Source organism: Geotrypetes seraphini, chromosome 12 (genome assembly GCF_902459505.1).
Source record: "Geotrypetes seraphini chromosome 12, aGeoSer1.1, whole genome shotgun sequence".
In the NCBI taxonomy this organism is placed as follows: Eukaryota; Metazoa; Chordata; class Amphibia; order Gymnophiona; family Dermophiidae; genus Geotrypetes; species Geotrypetes seraphini.
The window spans coordinates 93964648-93988344 of record NC_047095.1 but is presented as its reverse complement, the minus strand read 5'-3'; the positions used below and the strand labels follow the sequence as shown (position 1 = coordinate 93988344).

Sequence of the window (23697 nt, the reverse complement as noted above, 5' to 3'; positions counted from 1 at the left end):
CTCTGTATCGAGGTATCGTAGGTCTTCATCAGGGCACCAAAAGCTTTTAATCAAAAATACAGCTTACATTGAACTTGTTTTAGCCATGGCCATCATTCTAGCTCTTGTTTCTTAATTTTCAACAGTCTTTGAACTTTATTTTCCTATGGACTCGCATAAGAAGGGAATTTGATCGAGCTTCTGCATTGAAATTGATAGTTTTTCATCGGGATTCCGTGAGGCTTCATCTACATCTCAGAAACCAGCTCAGTCTTTTTCACTTACTTCTAGAGGCTGTTTTTTTCAGTACCGGGCCTACCTAAGCATAGCATTTTGGGGCTACAAGGTACCGAATCCAGTTTCTATCAAGGCATCAGTCCACATTGCATCTGCCTTTCCATACTACTTCGGGAATCCATCATGGATATAGAGCTTGTAAGGTGGTTTTTCCTGTAGTCTGGATGCTTGAGAATATGAAAAACATGGATCTTTTCTACATTATAAGGACTAGTGGGGAAATCTAACATGGGTGTAGAGCCTGTTAAGTTAGATTCACTTCCATGTTAAAAAAAAAAAAAAAAAGGTAAGAAGAGGGAGGAGTGTTTGCTTTTGTGCTTCTACATTCTTAAATGGATTACTTTCTTTCTGGAACTTTCCTTTCTCCATATTAACCAATGAAGCAGAAAATTGGAACATTCTATGAATGGTTCACTGCTTTACCCTCTAAGCAGGATTATGGTAATCAGGTTGTGGTTTTTTTTTTACTAAAGTACGCCTCCCAGTGTTCAACTACAAATTGGGGGGGGCATTGTTGGGAGACAGCAGACTTGAGAGAGACTTGGGTGTGCTGGTGGATGCATCACTGAAGCCATCTGCACAGTGTGCAGCAGCCTCGAAAAAAGCCAACAGGATGCTGGGCATCATAACGAGGGGCATAACAACCAGGACGCGGGAAGTCATCATGCCATTGTATCGAGCGATGGTGCGTCCACATCTGGAATACTGCGTTCAGTATTGGTCGCCGCACCTCAAGAAGGACATGGCGGTACTTGAGAGAGTCCAAAGGAGAGCAACAAAATTGGTAAAGGGGCTGGAACACTGCCCATACGCCGAGAGATTGGATAGGCTGGGGCTCTTCTCTCTGGAAAAAAGGAGGCTCAGGGGAGATATGATAGAGACCTTCAAGATCATGAGGGGCATAGAGAGGGTGGATAGGGACAGATTCTTCAGACTGAAGGGGACAACAAGTACGAGGGGGCATTCGGAGAAACTGAAGGGAGATAGGTTCAAAACAAATGCAAGGAAGTTTTTTTTCACCCAAAGGGTCGTGGACACTTGGAATGCGCTACCGGAGGAAGTGATCAGGCAGAGTACGGTACAGGGATTCAAACAGGGATTGGACGGATTCCTGAGGGATAAAGGGATCGTGGGATACTGAGAGAGGTGCTGGGATGTAACACAGGTATAGAAAGCTAACCAGGTAATAAATAAGTATAGAAACCCAACAGGTCATGCATGTGCAAGACCGGAGGGTTAGGACTACGATGGGAAGATAGGACTTAAATGAGAAACCAAGGTGGCAAGGGAGCCCCTTCTGGTGATGCAGACAGGTCGTGACCTGTTTGGGCCGCCGCGGGAGCGGACTGCCGGGCAGGATGGACCTATGGTCTGACCCGGCGGAGGCACTGCTTATGTTCTTATGTTATCAATGTTCATACTTTTCAGGATGTTCATTAAATTTCCTTGAGTATCTTTTCCTACATATCCACAACACTCTTTACTCCATCTCCTTTTTTTATTCTAAAGGAAACCGGAGGTTTGGGATTGGCTGTAAGGGGGGGAGGAGGAGGCCACTACATCCTTTGTAGGATTTTTTTATTTTATTCCATTACTCCATTTTATATTGAATGGAGTCTCTTGACCGAAGTTTCACAGTCTGAAGTCAGAAGGTTGTACATTCAAACATCAGTGTGCACTACCCAAATTCTAATAAATTATGATTATAATTCTTCACCTGTTCTGCTCTGCATTCTATACAGGTCACATTCCTATCTTTCAGTTTCATTTTCATTCTCTAGTCTAGGTGGAAAAAATGGATATACTCGGGCGCAATTGTGTATGCAAGTTTTTATATCATTACAAAGTACCATTGGGTATCGTTCCAGTACTGAAACCAAGCCGTACCTTTGTCACAGGTCCTTGGGTTTTATATCGATCTTCATTCAGTGCGTTACTTCTGTACCTGTTGCACTTCTTCTCTATGCTAGGTTCTCATCTAACAAGGTTTACATGTTGTGACCTCTAAACTACTTCTAGGTCACCTCCTTATTACCTCTCTTACTGATAGTATTTTTGTTCCTACTAACATACTACAGTCATGTCTCTTTGTAGGACTCATTCTTGTTTTCAGTTTTCTTTATTCCTCATGAGAAAACTCAGAACCTTTCCATGGTGGCACAGAAAGCCTGTAATCTTGATCCTCCATCGGATTCATTCTAAATGACCTGCAGGTTATGATCTTATGTGATCTCTTGCTACAATAGCTTGATTGTCCTGTACTCCCCTCTGCTGATTAACTGTTCCCCTTAACTGTATCCATGACATCCTGTTTGTCTGTCTTGGCTGTTTAGATTGTAAGCTTTTTTGAGCAGGGACTGTTTCTTACTCTTTGTGACTCTGCAGTGCTGCATGCTTCTGGTAGTGCTTTTATTAATAAAACTTTTGAGGGAATGGAATGGAATGGTTATCTTTAGTACCAAATACAATACAGGTTATGAAGTTGTATTCCTTGTGCACTTGGTTTATGTTCACACAGCTTACACATGAAATTTGGACTGGGAAGTGGTGCAGATAGATTAATGTAAACTAAAGATCATGACCAGAGTTGTATTCATTTGTTCTTTATTGTTGCGTCATCAGTACAAATGGTTATTCATAAAGGACAGCTTTCAATGTAGTATGTACAAACTGATTTGTCAAAGAGAACATCCCATGGCATTTGTCTTTATAAAATCACTAGGAAATTGTTTTGAAAATTTGTTCTCTTCGTTGTTTTGAGTTGCTGTTTTGAGCTGCCGTGATTTCCCGTAGTCTCTCAAGACTACGACGGGAACTCACGGCAGCCATTTTCTATGAGTGGTCTGCACGGGGCAGGAGCGTAGGAAGATCACTCCTGCCCCAAAAGCCCACTAGACTACCAGGTAAGGTCTGAGATGCCGGGAGGGAGGCGGGGAAGGTCCGGAATTAGCTTTTTTTAAAAAAAAAAAAAATACTGAAACCGCAGATTAGGAGGGAGAAGTGTATAGTTTCTTGGGGTTGTTTGAACATATTGCTAATTTATGTAAATTTTCTTACAATGTGTATCAGCTATATTTTGCTATATAAAATTAATAAACAATTTTTAAAATAAATAAGACTAAGTTTGTAAAAGTAAGGAATGCATAGCTGTAAGCAGATGTTTCACCTAATTTTCATGTTGAATAATAAGATACAGCTACTTCATTTTCCAAAATACCCCAAAACCCTTACTAACTAACCTTTTAGTAGTTTGCTAAAATCATCATGGTATGTATGATGTGAAATTTTAAGAAAGTGGGATTAATACTATAGAATACACTGGTTTCCTTTAGTGATCTGCATACCACTTAGTATGGAGCTTACAGCTGTCTTTGTAGGAGTGATGGCTACATTGTCTCACTGTTAACATTTCTAATGGACAGATGACAATGAAGGAAGTAGTAGTGATACAGCTCCTCTTTTTCAAATGGCCGGTGATGGAAAGAATACAGATGATGTTACAATTCCCATGTTGTTCCTGTTCAACAAAGAAGGAAAAATCTTATTGGATGCCATCAAGGAGTTTAAGGAGGTAGAAGTTCTTCTATCTGATAAAGCAAAAGACCGAGGTAAGAGCAAGATTCCTATATTCTAGTAGAGGGCAGAAATAATTTCGGGAAGTATTGCTTGATAACCTGACCACAAGATCAAGGGCTCCAACCAAGTACATGTAAACTGGGACCTTTGTAGGTGCCAATCTAAAAAATTTTTTGCAATGTATATTACTTGTAGCACACCTGTACCTTCATAGTCCATCCTGCCCCATGATTGTGAATAATAAATGTTATTGCTAAATTTTAGTAGGGTATAGAGATTTTAAATCCACAGTCCTGTAGCCGAATATTAGACCCATAATAAGTGGCATACATTTTCATAAGTGAGCAAGGCAGAGTGGAATCGGCAACAGAAAATTGCAAAGGGAAATGTTGGCAACAGGTGGGATGAAGGAGACATTAATGTACCAAGATTCTTTAAAAGAAGAAGCAATATTTATTCAAAGAACCCAACATATCTTGTATCAGGTCATGTAAGGGTAATAGATTTGATGTACCATCTTTCTGTGGGTACAATCAAAGAGTTGCACTAACCATTAGGCTACTCCAGCACTCACAGGTGGAATGCTTCCTGTATCTGATATTACCTCATGTCAATCAAACAGATATACAATGTAATCATGACTTCACTACATTGACACTTGTAGCTGCAGCCAGGTACACTTCCCTTTGCGATATTTTCAAAGCTCACAAAATTTTGTTCCGTCTCTGGCAGCAATTCCAAACATCATTCTGTGCCTTGTATCCAAACTTTTTTTGAAAAGGAGGGTTATAGATTTTTTAAATTAAATCTTACTCTCATTTTAAAGGAGCCTCTATGAAACATTTACGTAATTCAGCATAAAGGAATTTAATTCATTCTGAAGTTTAATTAAATAAAATTTCTCAGATCTCAGATGGCCAATCCAAATTTACATCCACTGTTAAAAATAATTACACTATATATTCAAGCAGGGACTGTTTTCCTACTCTCTGTGACTCTGTATAGCACTGCTTGCGTCTGGTAGCGCTATGGAAATAATTAATAGTAGTAGTAGTAGGCATAAATGTAAAATAAAAGTGTGCATTCTATGGAAACAGCTGATAGATAAAAAGCACCTTTAATAAATAAGGATTTGTAGCCTCCTTGGACAGCATTATGTGCCTCTCTCACCATCAAGAAATAATTTTTAACAAATGGATGTTCTGTAGTCTGAATTAAGTGACAGGGCGCCAAAAGTACTACAAATGAATTAAGGACTCTAGTAAATTGTTACAGAGGCTGAACAGGAAGTAAGAGCTGAGGAATTCACATAACACTTGAAAACCTATACATTAAAAAAAGAAAAGTATGTACAGCATGTTGTTTTCAAAAGTGAACGTAAACTGTTGCTTGAGGTGAAATTGATAGAAATGCTTCTAGTTGAATCACTTGTTTGTCTTGGACACTGCAGTTCACCATGCAGAATTAAACACATAAATAGTGTCATCTTTTAAATGTGCACAATTTTGCTAATTAGATTTGGTTGAGTAAGGGAGAGTCACTCATATAGACCACTCACTCTGCTATCTAATATTAGATATCTAAAGTAGAGAATGACACAGGGAAAAGTTTTTTCCCTGTCCCCACAAGAACTCAATTTCCCCATCCAGTCCCCATGAGTTTTGTCCCTGCCCCATTCTTGTAAGCTCTGCCTTAACCGCACAAACCAACGAACACTTAAGATTTTAAAGTGTTTGAGGCTTGTGCAGACGAGAATAGAGTTTGCAGGATGGGACAGGGACAGGAAAGAACTCAGCGGGACAGAATGGGAAAATAGGTCCCCACGGGGACAGGGAAAAATTTGTCCCTGTGTCCTTCTCTAATCTAATCTTGATTGTAGATAAAGACATTGAGCACCACAGGTCACCTTCTCTATTCTCTAATCTAAAACATAACTAGGACTGTTTGAAAATGTTAACACTCTAATTTATATTGATAGTTGTCTATTTATGAGTTTTATATATCCACCTTCTGTACTGACATACCATACAGGTCTCCACTTGTATTAGTCGGGTCACTGGTGCATCATATAAGAAGTAATGTGATTACCTTGTTAGTGTTATCTAATGCACAGAAATAAAGGTCAACAAATAAGTTGTAGGTGATACTGTTTTATTGCACTAATGTAATTTGTTTGTGATTAATTTTTTTATTATTTTATTAGTTTTGTTTATTAATTTGTCCCATACAATAACACAAAAAACACCAAATTCACAATATAGCTAACAATACAGCTAATTAACAAATATCTTCACATTGTGAATCCACAAACCCCTCCCACTGAAACCCTCCCCTACCCCTCCCCTCAGAAAATAGCATAAATTCCAAAATATAAACATAGGCGCTCAGGCAATACAGAGAACAAAAAGAAGAAAGGAGGAAAAGAAAACAACTTCATTTATAAAGCCGCTTCCAACAGTAATCTGCTACATGTAGCCTTTAGCCAGGCATCTTCCAGGTCAGGTAAGAATCCCATACCTTATGATAAAGGGGCATTGTATGATGACGAATTGCCGTCAACTTGGACATAAGATGTAAATAATCCAAGCGAGCGCAAACTCTTCACATATCTGGTAAGCCCTTATGTTTCCAACAAGCAGCAATCTCAAGATGTGCTGCCGAGAACAAGTGTAAAGCAAATCTATGTTCCGATTTAGTGAAGCCCGGAATTGGGGCATTTAACAAGCAACAGGCTATAAATAAGGGACAGTGTTTAGCACTATAGTGACCAACAGCTTACCTCCCTCTTGCCAGTAGAGTATAACAGCAGGACAACACCACCACACATGACCAAAATCACCCCTCTGCCCACATCCACGCCAACAAAGTGCAGAACCAGATTTATAAATCTGATATAATTTCACAGGGGAATAATATCAACGGTAATATATTTTATATCGATTCTCAATGAAAGCATATGACACAGAAGTAGCAAATAAAAATTTATACAGATATTGCCAAGAGGATTGGGGAAGAGTCACCCCTAAGTCAACCTCCCATTAAGTTTTGTACAGATCAGCCGGGGGTGGGGGGGGGGGGGAGGATATGAGCCAATAAAGCCTGATATAATCGAGACATACATCCCTGCCCTGTACCCAACCGAAGAGCTCATTCCAATTTCATATCACACAAACAAAAATCCCCAAAATCTCTTCTGAACGCTAGTGCACAGTTAGATTGCTATATACAAGTATACATCAACCTGACTGTGCACTAGTGTTCAGCTCTTATTTTGCTTTTCACATCGGATCTTCGTGATTGGGAAATCAGCCCCACAATATCAACCTATTATTAATGACTGGACCTTTGAGAAAGGCTTACTAGCCGAAACACGGCCCGTGTCAGGTCTGTTAATTTCTAATATGTTTGTGGACATACTCTTATCACTGTTTGAAGATATTTTGAAGAAATAAAGGAAAGTCAAGAACATTGTGCTTCTTCACAATTTGTTTCTTTCTGGATTGCTCCTTTTTCTGAGGAACATTGGGGTCTTCTTGCTTTTGTTAATCCATTTTCTTGCCTTTTCTCTCTTGTGCTACAATTGGACTTGCAGCAACTATATTTAAAGGTAAAACAATTCCAAACTACATTTTTGATAGCAGTAAGTATCTTTAATTTGTAACTGTTATGCCTTTGCCTAAAATGGGCAATAGTTTTTAAAAATCCAGCATTGCCACGTTCTACTTTTGTCTTTGAAAGTGTTAGTATCTAGCTTGCATAAGGCAAAATAGTATAGGGCAGGCTCTCCAAGTTCAGCCCTCAAGGGCTGTAAACAGATCAAATTTTCTGGATATCCTTGAAGAATATGCATGAAAAAGGTTTGCATGCCCACTGCATCCATTGTATGCAAATCTCTCTTATACATATTTATTAGGAATATCCTGAAATTCTGGGGTGCTTGCAGCCCTTAGAATGGGCAAGCCTGGTATTGGACCATTAGTGAATTAAAGAAAAAAAATTGCGCTTTGCACCATAAAAAGTTACAAAACTGCCATGTAGTTTGGATTATGGTGTTCTTACTTATGAAAGCAAATTAAGTAAGAGCTACCATCAGTGCTCTCCTCTCTGCTCTTTTGTTAATATAATTGTAGGCCCTTGCCTATGTTATGGTTCCCTCACCTCAGCATAATAATCTTCATTACTGTATGTATCTTATTAGAAGCCAGGGCTGTTTCAAAAACAAGGAACCTCCACTTGTCATTGTTCTTTGACATCTCTTACAGCCTTCTTCAAGCCATGTACATGTTTCTGTGTATTACCGTATTTTCTCGCATTTAACGCGCGCATTATACGTGGTTTTTACATACCGTGCATACCCTTGCGCGTTATACGCGTGAGCGCGTTGTACAAAATTTTTTTTTACATAGTTCCCCCCCCGACGTCCGATTCACCCCCCCCCCGCAGGACCGCTCGCACCCCCACCCCGAAGAACCGCTCGCACGCTCCCGCACCCCGAAGGGCCGCTTGCACGCACTCCCACCCGCACCCCCAGCCTGAAGGACCGCTCCCACCCCCACAGCCTCCGGACTCCCCCCCCCCATCATGTAGAAGCTCCTACTGGTGTCCTGCTGCTTCCTCTTGGCGGTCCCGGCCCTTCTGTGAGCCCTGCGCCTGTGCTGCTTCTTCCGACGGTCCCGCCCTTTCTCTGACGTCAAGCCCTCTTGCCCCGCCAACTCCCCGACATGATCGGGGCAAGAGGGAGCTCAAGCCCTCTTGCCCCAGCCAACCGCGGCACCCCCGACACGATCGGGGCAAGAGGGAGCTCAAGCCCTCTTGCCCCCCCCGACTCCCCGACACGTTCGGGGCAAAAGGGAGCCCAAGCCCTCTTGCCCCGCCGACTCCCCAACTCCCCGACAATATCGGGCCAGGAGGGAGCCCAAGCCCTCCTGGCTCTGGCGACCCCCCCTTAGTTGTTCGGGCCAGGAGGGAGCCCAAACCCTCCTAGCCACGGCGATCCCCTACCCCCACCCCGCACTACATTACGGGCAGGAGGGATCCCAGGCCCTCCTGCCCTCGACGCAAACCCCCCCTCCCCCCAACGACCACCCCCCCAAGAACCTCTGACCGCCCCCCCCCAGCCGACCCGCGACCCCCACGACACCCCCACCCCCCTTCCCCGTACCTTTGTGTAGTTGGCCGGACAGACGGGAGACAAACCCGCCTGTCCGGCAGGCAGCCAACGACGGAATGAGGCCGGATTGGCCCATCCGTCCCAAAGCTCCGCCTACTGGTGGGGCCTAAGGCGCCTGGGCCAATCAGAATAGGCCCGGGAGACTTAGGTCCCTCCTGGGGGCGGGGCCTTGGACACATGGTCGGGTTGGGCCCATGTGCCTCAGGCCCCGCCCCCAGGAGGGACCTAAGGCTCCCGGGCCTATTCTGATTGGCCCAGGCGCCTTAGGCCCCACCTGTAGGCGGAGCTTTGGGACGGATGGGCCAATCTGGCCTCATTCCGTCGTTGGCTGCCTGCTGGACAGGCGGGTTTGGCTCCCGCTGTCTGGCCAACTACACAAAGGTACGGGGAAGGGGGGGTGGGGGTGTCGTGGGGGTCGGCCAGGGGGGTCGCGGGTCGGCTGGGGGGGCGGTCGGAGGTTCTTGGAGGGGCGTTCGTTGGGGGGAGGGGTGTTTGCGTCGAGGGCAGGAGGGCCTGGGATCAGTGCTCCCTCTAAGCGGGCGGGTGTTGTGGGCAATTTTTTTTTCGCTGTGCGCTACAAATATCGGGCGCCAGCGCCAACTCGCCCGATTCTCCAGTCTCGCCGCCCTACCATCTCCGTACGCCGTGCGCTGTGACGTAAACTTGTGCGCTGCGATGCAATATTTTGTGCGCCAGCGCACGCCAGCGCAGCTTAGAGGGAACACTGCCTGGGTTCCCTCCTGCCCGTAATGTAGTGCGGGGTGGGGATAAGGGGTCGCCGTGGCCAGGAGGGTTTGGGCTCCCTCCTGGCCCGAACAACTAGCGGGGGGGGGGTCACCAGGGCCAGGAGGACTTGGGCTCCCTCCTGGCCCGAACAACTAGCGGGGGGGGGGGCACCTGAGCCAGGAGGGCTTGGGCTTCCCCCTGGCCCGATATTGTCGGGGAGTTGGGAAGTCGGCGGGGCATGAGGGCTTGGGCTCCCTTTTGCCCCAATTGTGTCGGGGAGTCGGGAGGGCAAGAGGGCTTGAGCTCTCTCTTGCCCCGATCGTGTCGGGGGTGCCGCGGTTGGCTTGGGCAAGAGGGCTTGAGCTCCCTCTTGCCCCAATCGTGTCGGGGAGTCGGCGGGGCAAGAGGGCTTGACGTCATAGAAAGGGCGGGACCGCCAAGAGGAAGCAGCAGGACACCGGTAGGAGCTTCTACATGATGGGGGGGGGTCGGGAGGCTGTGGGGGTGCGAGCGGTCCTTCAGGGTGGGGGTGCGGGTGCGTGTGAGCGGTCCTTCGGGGTGGGGGTGCGAGCGGACCTGCGGGGGGGGGGGGGAATCGGACGTCGGGGGGGCATCAGGCTTTCAGGGTGGGGACAGGACTTCAAGGGGAGAGGAGAGTCGGGGTGGCCAGAGGAGAGTCGGGGCGGGCGAAAGGAGAGTCGGGTGGTGACGGGAGAGTCGGGGCGGCATGCGCGGTATATGGGTGTGCGCGGTATATAAAAATTTCTGTACATAAATTTGTGGTTTTCGCGCGCTATACCCGTGTGCGCGCTTTACACGGGTGCGCGTTATCTATGTGAAAACACGGTAGTACCTCTGTAGGGCAATTCTCACTACTTCAAGTTTATTAGGTGTTTTATATACCGCCTATCAAGGTTATCTAAGCGGTTTTACAATCAGGTACTCAAGCATTTTCCCTATCTGTCCCGGCGGGCTCACAGTCTATCTAACATACTTTTCTTACTGTCCTCTTAAAAAGGACCAGGAACACACCATGCTTTTTTAATCTGGTTGGCACTGACAGATTTACAGATTGTAGAAGCCACCCTCCTCATCTATAGCCATGTGCCCCCCTCAGTTAATTTCAGGTCCTAGCTCCCCACTCAATGTTCCAAGAACCAAGTTCATGTGAGCAAAACCTTTTTTTTCTTGTACTATCCCACTCTAGAACAAGTGGGTAGTCAATCCCATCTCGCAAGGTCTCTTGTATGAAACCTCATTAGCATAACTTTTTGCTCCTCTCTTACCTCTAGACTGCCCTCCAACTTCCAGTCTTTTCTGCTCATGTTTATTTTTCTTTAATCTCCTATTTTTCCTCTAATTTGCATGATCTATTTTCATGCTGCAGAGGATCCAATTGGGGGACAGTTTCTTCCAAGGGGTTACTGCTTTGCAGTGCATGCACTTGGACAGCCTGTATTATCAGTTGTCTTCCTACAAGTGAGACAGTAGAAGCAGGTTCATCCTCTAGTGGGTTGGAGCACAGGCTGTGCGGCTCCATGGTGGTGCGTCCCCCCCTATATTGTCCGCGTAGGCTCCAGTGGGGGGTCAAGGTCTCTGGCCGGGACATGGGCCCAAGAGGCAGTCGGAAGAAACAGACAATTCTATCTTCCAGACTTCTTGAGGCAGAGATCTCCCTGTAAGCTGTTTCATCTTCTTTTTGCATCTCCCAGAACAGCATAGCACAGTGAGTAGCAGGCTGACAGCCAGAGCGATCAATTTGGAGGGAGGGGGGTTCTGTAAATTTGATTTTTGAGGGCTTTTAGGGTTAGTGCTGGGTCCCCCCCACCTCAAAAATCCTCAAATCACAAATTTTTAATTTTCTGTATTACTTCCCTGTGTCATTTTTGGCACTAAAATCTCTGCCACGGTAGCCATCTTGGATTTCCTGATTTTAATTTAAAAGCTTTTATCTGCCTTAAAACACCTCATTTTGCCAAGAAAGCAGGTGAGATTGACTTCCCGAAGCTAGATTCTTTGGATTAATGCCGTATTTGCAGCAGATGGCAATCTGAGGATCATCCATGTTCTATGTGCCATGCAGCGCATTGGGGGGGGGGCAGTGGCAATTCATTTCATTTAGCCCCATCTGTCTCCCTCGGTGGCTTCCGCATCACAGACATTACATTAGTGATTTCTATTCCGCCATTATCTTACTGTTCAAGGCGGATTACACAAGAATTGTCATGATGCTACGAAATACATTTAGTAGATTACATGAGAATTGTCATGATACTAGTAAATGCCTAATGAGTGGTTTGAATATTTTTTGATTTGCTATGTAGATAGTGTTGTGGGTGAAGCTTGGGGCGGGTCTGGTTCTGTTATAAAGGTTTAATGTATTTTTTGAAGAGTAGGATTTTTGTTTCTTTTTTGGAGGTTTTGTAGTCTGTGGTCGAGGATAGCAGATTTGTGAGTTGTCTGACCAGCTTTGCTGCTCTGGTGGCTAGTAGATTGTACATTTTTCTTCGTTTGACATTTTTGGTAGGTGGGTGTGTGAATAGTGTGTGGGTTCTGCTGTGTCTGGTTGAGGTAGATTGAGTTAGTCGGTTGTTCCAATAGGTTGGGCTTTCTCCGTTTATAGCTTTAAATAGTAACCAAAGGAATTTGAAGTGTACTCTTGCTTGTATTGGGAGCCAGTGTGTCATGGTAAGCTTCTTGATGTGGTCATATTTTTTTTAGCGAGTAGATGAGTCTTAGGGCTGTGTTTCGTATTGTTTGTAATTGTTTTATCATGGTTGCTGGACAGGGGAGATATAGTATGTTGCAGTAGTCTATTAAGCCTAGGATTAGAGATTGTACCAAAAGTTGGAATTGTTTTCTGTCGAAGAATTTTCAGACTTGTCTTAGGTTTCTCATAGTTATGAATGATGTTTTTATTATTTTGTTGATTTGTGGTTCCATGGTACAGCCTCTGTCAATCTGTATTCCAAGGAGTTTTAGCGAGGGATGAATGGGGTATGAGATTTGAGTTTATTACTATGTTTGTTAAGGTTAGGGTTTTGCTGTTTTCTAGGAGGATGAAGTTTGTTTTGTCCGGGTTAAGTTTTAGTTTGTGCTCTGTCATCCATGTTGCTACTGTTTCAAGTGTTTTGTGTATTGTGCCTATCATGGTGGGCTCCAGTTGGTCGAAGGGAAGGAGAATGGTGATGTCATCTGCATAGCTGTAGGAGGTTAGGCCATGTTTGTCTAGGTATGAGCAGAAGGAAGCAATGTATAGGTTGAAGAGTGTGGGAGATAGAGATAATCTTTGAGGTACTCCGCAGGGGTTGGACCATGGGTCTGATTTTTTCTTTGTTTTAACTCTGTATGTTCTGGATTATAGGAAGCCTTTGAACCATGATAGTATCTTGCCTGAGATTTCTATAGCGTCTAGTGTTTGTAGAAGGATGTCGTGGTCTACCAGGTTGAAGACTGCTGAGAGGTCTAGTTGTATGATCATCATTTTCTTTCCTGTACTGAGGTGTTGTCTAGAAGTGTCCATGAGTGTTCCTAGTAGGGTTTCTGTGCTGTAGTTGGATCTGAAACCAGACAATGTGGGGTGGAGTAAGTTGTGGTTTTCTAGGTATAAGGTTAAGACTTTAGCTACAAGGCCTTCCATAAGCTTGACATAAAGTGGGATTGAGGCTATGGGTCTGTAGTTTCTTTGGGGTCTTTTAGGATCAGAGTCGTGATGATTTTGCTGAGGTCTTGTGGGAAAAGGCCATCTGTGAGTAAAGTTTGTATCCATTGTAGGAGTAGGGTGCAGAATAATGTACTGGAGGTTTTCAATAGATACGGGGGGGGGGCAGTGGTTAAGGTCACAGGCTGCGTGGCTGTATTTATTATACAGTTTGTTGAAGTCTGACCATTGTAGAGGTGAGAAGTGAGACTAGGTTCTGTCAGCTGCGACTGCTTCTTTCTCGGGGGTGGGGGTGATATATCTTCTAGATGCGTAGGTGTTCCATTGAAAGTGGCTCTGATAGTTGCAATCTTGTTTTTGAAGAATGTGGCTAGGAGGGTAGCTGAGGGAGAGGGGAGTTGTTATTTGTCAGATAGGGTGTGGTGTCTGTGAGTTCTTTTAGTATTTGGAACAGCTTTTTTGTGTCTTGGGATCCTTCTCCTATTTGCTTTGTGTAGTATGTCTTTCTTTTTTCTTTCAGTTTTTGTTTGTATTTTTGGTTCAGTGTTCTCCAAGCTTTTTTAGTGGATTATTGGCTACTTTTTCTCCACTTTCTTTCTAGTTGTCAGCATTGCCTTTTGAGTAAGAGTTTGTTGTCGAACCATTTGTCTGATTTTCTATGGATTCTGGTTTTGGGTTGTTCTGGGGCTAGTTCATCCAGGGTTGTTGTACGTAGATGGTTCCATTTTGGGATGAAGTCTTTGGGATTGTAGTCTTGGATTATGGTGTCTGCTTATGGTAGGGGGGTCGATGTATTTACAGACCAACAGGAACATCTGAAAATGTCAAAATTAGAGCCAGTAAGCAGTACCAACGCATCTCCTGTGAATCACAGCCGTGATTCGATGCAGAAGTCATTCAGTTCCATGAAGCAGAGCCCACAGGACTCTCTGACCCTCAGGGGCAAGGATTTCTGCCTGAATTTATTAGTATGCTGTTTCAGGCTTATTTGCTTAATAAAGGTCCCATAAATCCTATGAGGGTTGCGACCTTGTTGATGCCGGGATCTTCTCAGCCCACAAGTGCAGGTCCTAATCAAAAGAGCCATGCAAAAGTGGGGGATGTTCTGCTCACGGATTACTCAGATTACCAAGATTTACTTTACTGTCAGAAACTTCTATTGTGGGTGATGATGCCACAGCCTTAGGGCTGCAGGACCCAGATCTGGAGGATGCTCAGGATCTTGGAAAAGATCCCTTTGTGTACAGACTATTTAAATTCTCTGCACTAATAGGAATGATTTTCAAATCCCTGAAGGAATTAAAATTTGATACACTTCTGACCTTGGGCTGTGCTGTGCTCCCTTATGAGTAGGGTGACTCCACAGTCTTCCTGTTTTTCTGGATCATCCAGACGTCACCCAAATGCTTATGGATCACTGGAATGTGCCAGAAAGTCCTCTGCTGGTGACCAAGGCTGTCCAATGACTGATACTTTTCATCAGTGCTTTGCTCCACCAAAGGTGGATTCGCTGGTGGCACAGGTTATCAAGCACCTATTTCTCTCCTCAGTGAGGGTGGTGTGGTGTTAAAGGATGCCCAAGACCACAGAATGGATTTTATGCTCAAACGCCTTTTTGACTCCGTGGCATCGAGTTTGAAGGCAGCCGCAGCAGCTTCCTTTGTTGCAAGGGCCTGTCACTTCAAGCTGTGTCACAATCCACCATTGTGGATAAAGATCTCTCCTTTTTGATCACCAGAGTGAATTATGTAGCTGATGCCCTGTGTACAGTAATCTGTTCTGGATTGTGAGCAAACTTTTGACTTAACTCTGTCTCTATGCAGAGAATGCTCTGGACTAGACAGTGGTCAGGGAATTCTTCCTCAAAAGCCACTCTTAATAGGTTGCCATTTAAGGAGCAGCTCCTTTTTGGTAAAGGCCTAGATGATCTTTAACCAGTGTACATGACTGTAAACCTAAGTCCCTGCCAGACTGCAGGCCTCGATCCTGTAAAGCAGGGGTAGGGAACTCCGGACCTCGAGAGCCGTATTCCAGTCGGGTTTTCAGGATTTCCCCAATGAATATGCATGAGATCTATTTGCGTGAACTGCTTTCAATGGATCTGGGTGCAGTTCCTTTTGTTCAGACGATATAAGCAATATTTGGGAGTTATGGCAGGCCAAAGACCATTTCAGTCCTCAAAACAGCACTTTAGAGGGGCCAGGAGCCCTCATTCTTATAGCTACTCTGTTTCAGCTTCAAAGAAACATTTATGACGCCAGGCCAATGCCCGAGGCCCCCCCCCCCCCACACACACACACATACACACACATTGGAGGGAGGCTCTCGGCATATGTAGAGGAGTGGGCAAAGATCACTGGGTGTTGAACCTTCTGCAAGGGGGTTACAAACTTGAGTTTTATTGTCCTCTCCCAGATCTTTTTCTGAACTCCCCAGTGGGGAAAGCAGAAGAGGAGGCAAAGATCATAGAACCCATCCCTGAGTCAGACTCAGGCTGTGGCACATACTCAATATACTTCATCGTGCAAAGAGAGGCTCCAATTGGATACCAATTCTGGATCTTAAGGTCATCAGTGCGGCCCTCAAAATCCCACATTTCCATATGGAAACTGTGAGGTCAGTGATTGCATTAGTAGCTCCAGGGAAGTTTTTAGTGTCTCTGGATTTGATGGAGGCCTATCTACATATTCCTATATTTCCAGAGATTCCATGTCTTGCAACAGCACTTTTAGTTTGTGGCCTTGCCCTTTGGGCTGGCCATGGCACCTCAGATCTTCACAAAAGTGATAGTAGTAGTGGCTGCTCACCTGTGCAGGTTGGGCATCCAAGTCCACTCATTTTTCGATGATTGGCTGATCAGAGCACAGTCCAAAGGACACCAAGCAGTTCGCCAGTTGTCCAATTTCTCCAGATACTCAGATGGGTGGTCAGTTTTCAGAAGTCTCACCTCATTCTAACACAAGACTTAGAATATCTGGGAGTACACTTTGCCACAGGAGACACAAAAGACAAAACTGATCCAGTTGATATGGGCCTTCCAGAACACGCCCACTCCAACAGTCTGGGATTGATGGTTGCGACCATTGATATTGTGCTCTACTGCACTTCGAGAGTGCACTACAGGGCAAGGTGGTTAGTCTTCTCAGACAATGCCAAAGCAGTAATATATGTCAGTCGCCAGGGGGAGTATTCTTCTCAGATTGGAAGCTTGCATGCCCTCTCAGCAGCACACGTGGTGGGAGTAGACAACGTACTAGTGGATTATCTCAGCCGTCAAACTCTGGATCTTGGCGAGTGGTCCCTGTCATCCAGAGCATTCCAGTGCCTAGTGCACAAATGGGGTTATCTGACGTTTGACCTCATGGTGATAGGTAGCAACATGAAGGCTCTTCAGTTCTTCAGTTTGCTTCCTGTTTCTTGTCACCAAGGTCTAGACGCCATGGTCCAGCCATGGCCAAAGGAAGATCTCCTTTGTCTTTCCTCTGTGGCCCAGGATTGGGTGCCTACTATAAAGGATTCGGGTCCACTGCGGGTGAGTGTTCTCATAGCACCCGATTGACCATGGTGCACCTGGTATTCCGATCTGGTTCATTTTCAGCTAGATCAGGGTCTCAGACTTCCCTGTCATTGGCTCCTTAGACAAGAACTGGTAGCTCTGCAGGATCCAGAATGCTTTGGTCTTGTGGCATAGCTCATGAGCGTGCAGCACTACTGTCCCGAGGCTGTTCGGTGGGTATTGTTGTTCCCATTGCAGTATACGTGAAGGCCTGGTCGTGTTTCCAGTACTGGTGCGTTCAGAAGGGCAAAGATCCAGACTCTGTTTCGATTCCAGTGGTGCTTACCTTTCTCCAGGAAGGCCTAGAGGAAGGGTCTAGCGGTCAGATCTCTGAGAGTTTAGATAGCCGGTCTCTCTCATTTTGTTCCTAAATATCATGACACCTGTCTTTTAGCTCATCTCTATGTGGTACGATTCTTGAAGGATGTGTTACAACTCCACCCTCCACTATGTTAGCTGTTTCTTACCTGACAGCTTAATCTGGTTCTTCAGGTGTTAGTGAGTTCACCCTATGAGCCTCTGGACCAAATTTCTCTGAGGGATTTCATCATTAAGACGATTTTTTGATGGCTATTACTTCCACATGGAGAATGTCCAAACTTCAGGCATTGTCCTGTAGAGATCCTCAAGCGTGACCCTGCACACAGTTGCATCTTTCCTACCAAAAGTAGTTTCTAGCTTTCACATCAATCAAGAGGTACGTTTGCCAGCCTATGCACCTTCGGGTTCTGATGAGAAGGACAGAGTGTTAAAATCTCTGGATATACACAGGCTGTTGCTGAAATATCTGGAAGTCAGAAATGAATTTCGCTTGTCAGATCATTTATTTGTGCTGGCGGAAACTGTCCATAAGGGTCGACTGGCATTAAAAGCCACTATTTCCAGGTGAATCAGGATGACAATTTCAACCTTCTATACCAAACTGGGAAATGACCTCTGATTTCAGTGAAGGCACACTCCACTCGTTTCCTTGTGGGTGGAATCTTCAGTGATTTCCCCAGAAGAGATTTGTAGAGCTGCCACTTGGTCTTCTTTGCATATCTTTCTGAAGTTTTACAGAATAAGATGTGGCAGCCAAGGAGGATTCTGTATTTGGATGTTCGATTTTGGCAGCAGGTTCATCTGTCCCACCCTAAATTTCAGGGACTGCTCTGTTACATCCCACTTGTTCAGGAGCAGAATGGGATTGTACAAGAACAAAAGATTAGGTTCTTATCTTGGTAATCTTTCTTGTAAAACCACACACTATTTCTGAAGCCTGCCCTGGGAGTTACTGATTCGCTGATTTGTATACCTCAATAAGTACCTGTAAGTTGGACTTCTGATTCTTTGACCAGCCTTCCGGTAGGTCTTTTGCTATTGTGCCCCACACTGTTAGAGTCTCCTTGTTTTCCAGGTTTTAGCATTTATTATCTTTATCTTTTTGATTGTGCTAATGTTTATTAGTATTAAAATGAGCAGAATTAACTTGTTCTTGGGGAGTTTTCTCATATCCCTCTCTCTTTTGTGTCCACTACAGGAATAACTGTTTGTCGAGCTTCCTTAGATAGATGACTCGGTATATAAAGTTAAGCTTTAGTTTAGTTTAGTTTTGTCACACACTGGAAGTTGGAAGGCAGTCTAGAGGTAAGAGAGGAGGAGCAAAAAGTTGTGCTAATGAGGCTTCCTACAAGAGATCTCGCAATATGGGATTGACAACTCACTTCAGGAATAGAGTGTGGATTTAAAAGAGAGAAGATTACCAAGGTAAGAACCTAATCTTTCCTTCATGAGCAAAAGACTGAGTTAATGTGAGCAAAAATTTTCCATTACATTACCCTGATGGTAGTATACACACTGAGGGAAATTCTCCAACTGGTGCCTAAGTTAATTAGCAAATGCCATTTGAAATGGCAAATAACATTAAATTTAAAGTGCTTACTGATGCCTAAAGAAAAGGTGCTGGAATCATGCCCCTGGAGATGCCTACTGGTACCTAACGCTACTGTGGGTGTGGTTAATGGCAGAAGTAAATATGAACCAAGCAGGAGAGATTCAAACAAGTTATACATGGCATTCATTACAGGAGAAAAATAATGTATCTTTTATTTTGGGAGGGGCAGTATCTCCAAGTGGGATAGTTTTGTGCATACCCCCAATAGTAATGAACCTCATTCTGTTACATCTACACAGGAGTCCGTATGTTAGGCGATCAATCCATTACCATGAACCGGCATTGCAGAAATGTGTCAATCACAGCTTTTAGCACCTTCCTCATTCATAGTGGAGTGTAAATGCTGCCTTCAGTTTTTCCTTCTGCAAGCAAACTCTACAGAGGTGTTTCTGATCTCTATTTAGTTTTTCTTATTTTCGATTATAAGTTCATTTTTTCTGAGGCTTTGCTGCCCTGAGACCCCATATTTGAGGATTCTCTGCCTGGGAAAGGACGCAGGTTCCGCGGCCATTTGAAAGCAGCTCACAGAGCAAACCTTCGGATGGACCTGTGGAGCTAGCCTGCTGTGTGTCACTAAAGGGTTTGGCGTGCATTCCCCTGGGAGTCAGCTCACCTTATGAAATTTTTTCAGAGACAAGCACAGGCTGTGGGCGCCCTGAGTAAGAACCCTTGAAGTATCAGGGAGCTGACTGCATATTATCCCCCTGTCGCACTTCGAGATTCTGTGAGGATGGTAGTCTTAGTCAGGGTCAGTCTTACTAGCAGCCTGAAGATTTACTCGTTTGGAGTTGTTTTTATGAAGTTTTGAGGCAGAAAGTCCTTTCCATTACTTCAAGCTGCAAGGAAAGCTGACAGGCAAGCACCTTTACAAAACTGTAAGTAGAAACATAGAAGATGACGGCAGAAAAGGGCTACAGCCCATCAAGTCTGCCCACTCTGCTTACCCACCCCCTGTCTATGCCCTAATGACCCAATTTTCTTATCTTGACCCTCGTAGGGATCCCACATGGGTTTCCCATTTATTCTTAAAGTCTGGCACGCTGTCTGCCTCGATCACCTGCACTGGAAGCTTGTTCAATGATCAACCACTCTCTCTGTGAAGAAATACTTTCTGGTGTCGCCATGAAATTTTCCGCCCCTGAGTTTGAACGGGTGCCCTCTTGTGGCCAAGGGTCCCTTGAGAAAGAAAATATCATCTTCCTCTTCGACACGTCCTGTGAGGTACTTGAATGTTTCGATCATGTCTCCCCTCTCCCTACGTTCCTCGAGAGTGTAGAGCTGCAATTTGTTCAGTCTCTCTTCATACGAGAGACCCTTGAGCCCCGAGATCATCCTGGTGGCCGTCCGCTGAACCGATTCAATTCTGCGCACATCTTTACTGTAATGTGGCCTCCAGAATCGCACACAGTACTCCAGATGAGTTCTCACCATGGCCCTGTACAACGGCATTATGACTTCAGGCTTTCGGCTGACGAAACTTCTATTGATACAACCCAATATCTGCCTTGCCTTAGATGAAGCCTTCTCCACTTGATTGCCAGTTTTCATGTCTGCACTGATGATTACTCCTAAATCTCGTTCTGCTGAAGTCCTAGTTAAAGTTTCTCCGTTCAAGAAGTACGTCCTGCATGGATTTCCGCTTCCGAGGTGCATGACCTTACATTTCTTAGCATTGAAGCCTAGCTGCCAGGTTGAGGACCAACTTTCCAATGTAAGCAGGTCCTGTGCCATATAATTCTGTAAACTGCATTCACTTACTATATTACATAGTTTGGCGTCATCGGCGAATAGTGTTATTTTACCTTGAAGCCCTTGAGTCAGATCCCCTATGAATATGTTGAAAAGGAGTGGACCCAGGACCGAGCCCTGCGGCACTCCACTGGTCACGTCCGATGTTTTAGAGAGGGTACCATTAACCACCACCCTCTGAAGTCTGCCACTCAGCCAATCATTGACCCATGCAGTTAGTGTCTCTCCTAACCCTACAATTCCATCTTGCTTAGCAGCCTGCGGTGTGGGACACTGTCAAAAGCTTTACTGAAGTCCAGGTACACGACGTCCAAAGACTCTCCCAAGTCCAACTTTCTTGTTACCCAGTCAAAGAAGCTGATGAGATTGGATTGGCAGGACCTACCCTTGGTGAATCCATGCTGACTGGGATCCCGAAGATTCCCTTCATTCAAGATCATGTCCAATTTGCTTTTAATTAGTGTTTCCATGAGTTTGCACACTATTGATGTGAGACTCACCGGTCTATAATTCGCAGCCTCTGCCCTGCAACCCTTTTTATGCAGAGGAACGACATTAGCTAATTTACAGTCCAGGGGAACTTTCCCCTTGGGGAGAGATTGAATAGCTCAGCCAACGGTTTCGCCAGGACATCGCTCAATTCTCTGAGCACTCTTGGGTGCAAATTGTCTGGTCCCATGGCTTTGTTCACCTTGAGTCTTGCCAGTTCACTGTAAACTTCACCTGGTGTGAACTCAAAATTCTGAAACGGGTCTTCTGTGCTTTGTGTTGCCTTCAACTGCGGACCGTGTCCCGGTGCCTCACAGGTGAAGACTGAGCAGAAGTATTCATTCAGTAGTTCGGCTTTATCGGAATCTGCTTCCACGTAACTTCCGTCCCGTCTTCTAAGGCGTACTATCCCGCCTGTGTTCCTTTTTCTGTCACTAATATACCTGAAGAAGGATTTGTCCCCCTTTTTAATGTTTTTTGCCAGAATTTCTTCCACTCGAAGTTTTGCCTCCCTAACTGCCATTTTGACCGCTGTAGACCTGGTCCTATATTCTACCTTTGCCTCTCTTTTCTCCGTGCGCTTGTAGGAGAGAAACGCTTTTTTCTTCTCCTTAATGAGGTGCGAGATCTCCGCGGTGAACCATTGGGGTTTATTGTTTCTTTGTCGTTTATTTACTGATTTTATGAAGCGGCTAGTTGCTTCATGTATGGTTGATTTCAGTGTTAACCACTTAGCTGCTACATCATCGGTCTCCGCTTGGTCCTGCAGCGTCCGATGGACGAAATCTCCCATGCGTGCGAAGTCTGTGCCCCGGAAATTGAGTACCTTTGTTTTTGTGTTTGATCTAGGGAAGCCTTTCCTAAGGTTGAACCATACTATGTTGTGGTCGCTGGAGGCTAGCGTATCTCCTACTGAGACCTCTGAGACGCTTTCCCCGTTGGTGAGTACCAGGTCGAGGATCGCCTGGGCCCTAGTGGGCTCCGTTACCATTTGTTTGAGACGTGCTCCCTTTATGGAGGTTCAGAGCCTCCTGCTACCGCTGGTTGTCGCTGAAAATGAGTTCCAGTCTGCATCAGGCATATTGAAGTCCCCTAGCAGTACAGCTTCTCCTCGTAGAGTGATATTCTCTATGTCTTCAATTAATTCTGCGTCCATGTCTTCCAGTTGTCTTGGGGGTCTGTATACCACACCTAGATACAGGCATTTTTCTCTGTCTCTTGCCAGGTTTACCCAGAGGGACTCCCCGGTGTACTTGACATCTGTGATCCTGGTGGTTTTGATGTCCTCTTTAATTTATAGAGCTACCCCCCCTCCTAACCTGCCCTCTCTGTCCTGAAGAAGTAGATTGTAGCCCGGTATAGCCATATCCCACCCATGTGAGTCCGTGAACCAAGTTTCAGATATTGCCACCACATCTAGGTCGGCATTCCTTATTTCAGCCTCCAATTCTAGAATTTTGTTACCTAAACTGTGTGCATTGACATACATGGCCCTCCATATCTTGTGTTTGCTAAGTCCCTGTGAGGCGTATCCTACCCAAGTCGGTGTGACTCCTAAAGAACTGTTTGCAATGTGGGTACTTACCTTGGACATGGAAGCGGAGTTTCGACTCACCTCATCAGGATAATTCCTTTCTGCACTAATATGTGAATGGGTACCCTCCCCCGACTTACCTAGTTTAAAGCCCTGTGAAGCAAGCGGGCTAGTCGGTGTCCGAAGACGTTCTTACCCCTACTGGTCAGATGGAGTCTGTCTGGTCCCTGAAGTCCTTGTAGCGCTTCCCCATGGTTTAGGAATCCGAAGTTCATATCCCGGCACCATCCCTGTAGCCACTCGTTTGTCCTCAGGATACGTTCATCTCTGGCTCTTCCCTTTCCTCTAACTGGGAGGATCGATGAGAAAACCACCTGCGCTCCTGTCTGCTTCAGTCTCTCACCCAGTGCTCCAAAGTCTCTGATGATGGTCTCCGGTGTGTTCCTGGCAGTGTCGTTGGTTCCTATGTGGACAAGAAGCATAGGAAAGTGGTCTCGGGGCGTGAGTAGTCTATCCAGACAGGTGACATCTCGTATCCTGGCTCCAGGCAGACAGCAGACCTCCCTAGATTGCATATCCGGTCTGCAAATTGGTCCCTCGGTGCCCCTCAGCATGGAATCCCCGATGACTATTACTCTGCGCTTCTTTGGGGGGAGCCGGTCAGTTGTCCCTGGAGATGGAGCTATGTGTTGGGCCTGCTCCTGTTCCTGTTCCTCATCGGCAGTTCCTTCCTGAAGAATCTGGAATCTGTTCCGCAGGGTGAGTTGAGGGGTTGATGTACAGCTGCCCTGTTTGTAAGAAGGAGAAGATGAAGAGATTGAAAAAGGGGGGGGGGTAATTTTTATTTCTCTTGCCATTCTCACCAGTGTAACGCGAGTTCCTCCACTTAGTAATCTTTCCAGGGATACAGACAATGATTTGGCAATCCCAGACGTCAGGTTCTCACATCAACCCATCCTCCAAGAAGTCCCAATAATGCTAGGTTGACTGCTGCGCCTTTGCACATTGGAAGTGGCTGTCGGCATTT

General features: G+C 45.3%; 1 protein-coding gene across 2 annotated transcripts in view; it reads left to right on the top strand.

Moving 5' to 3' along the window:
• EDEM3 (ER degradation enhancing alpha-mannosidase like protein 3) overlaps window positions 1–23697 on the top strand; it is a 254529-nt gene that overhangs the window by 218546 nt on the left and 12286 nt on the right. For both annotated transcript variants that reach the window (XM_033916146.1, XM_033916145.1), the window contains one exon: window positions 3699–3884. In XM_033916146.1, coding sequence (XP_033772037.1) covers window positions 3699–3884 — 186 coding nt within the window. The remainder of the gene's footprint in view (window positions 1–3698; window positions 3885–23697) is intronic.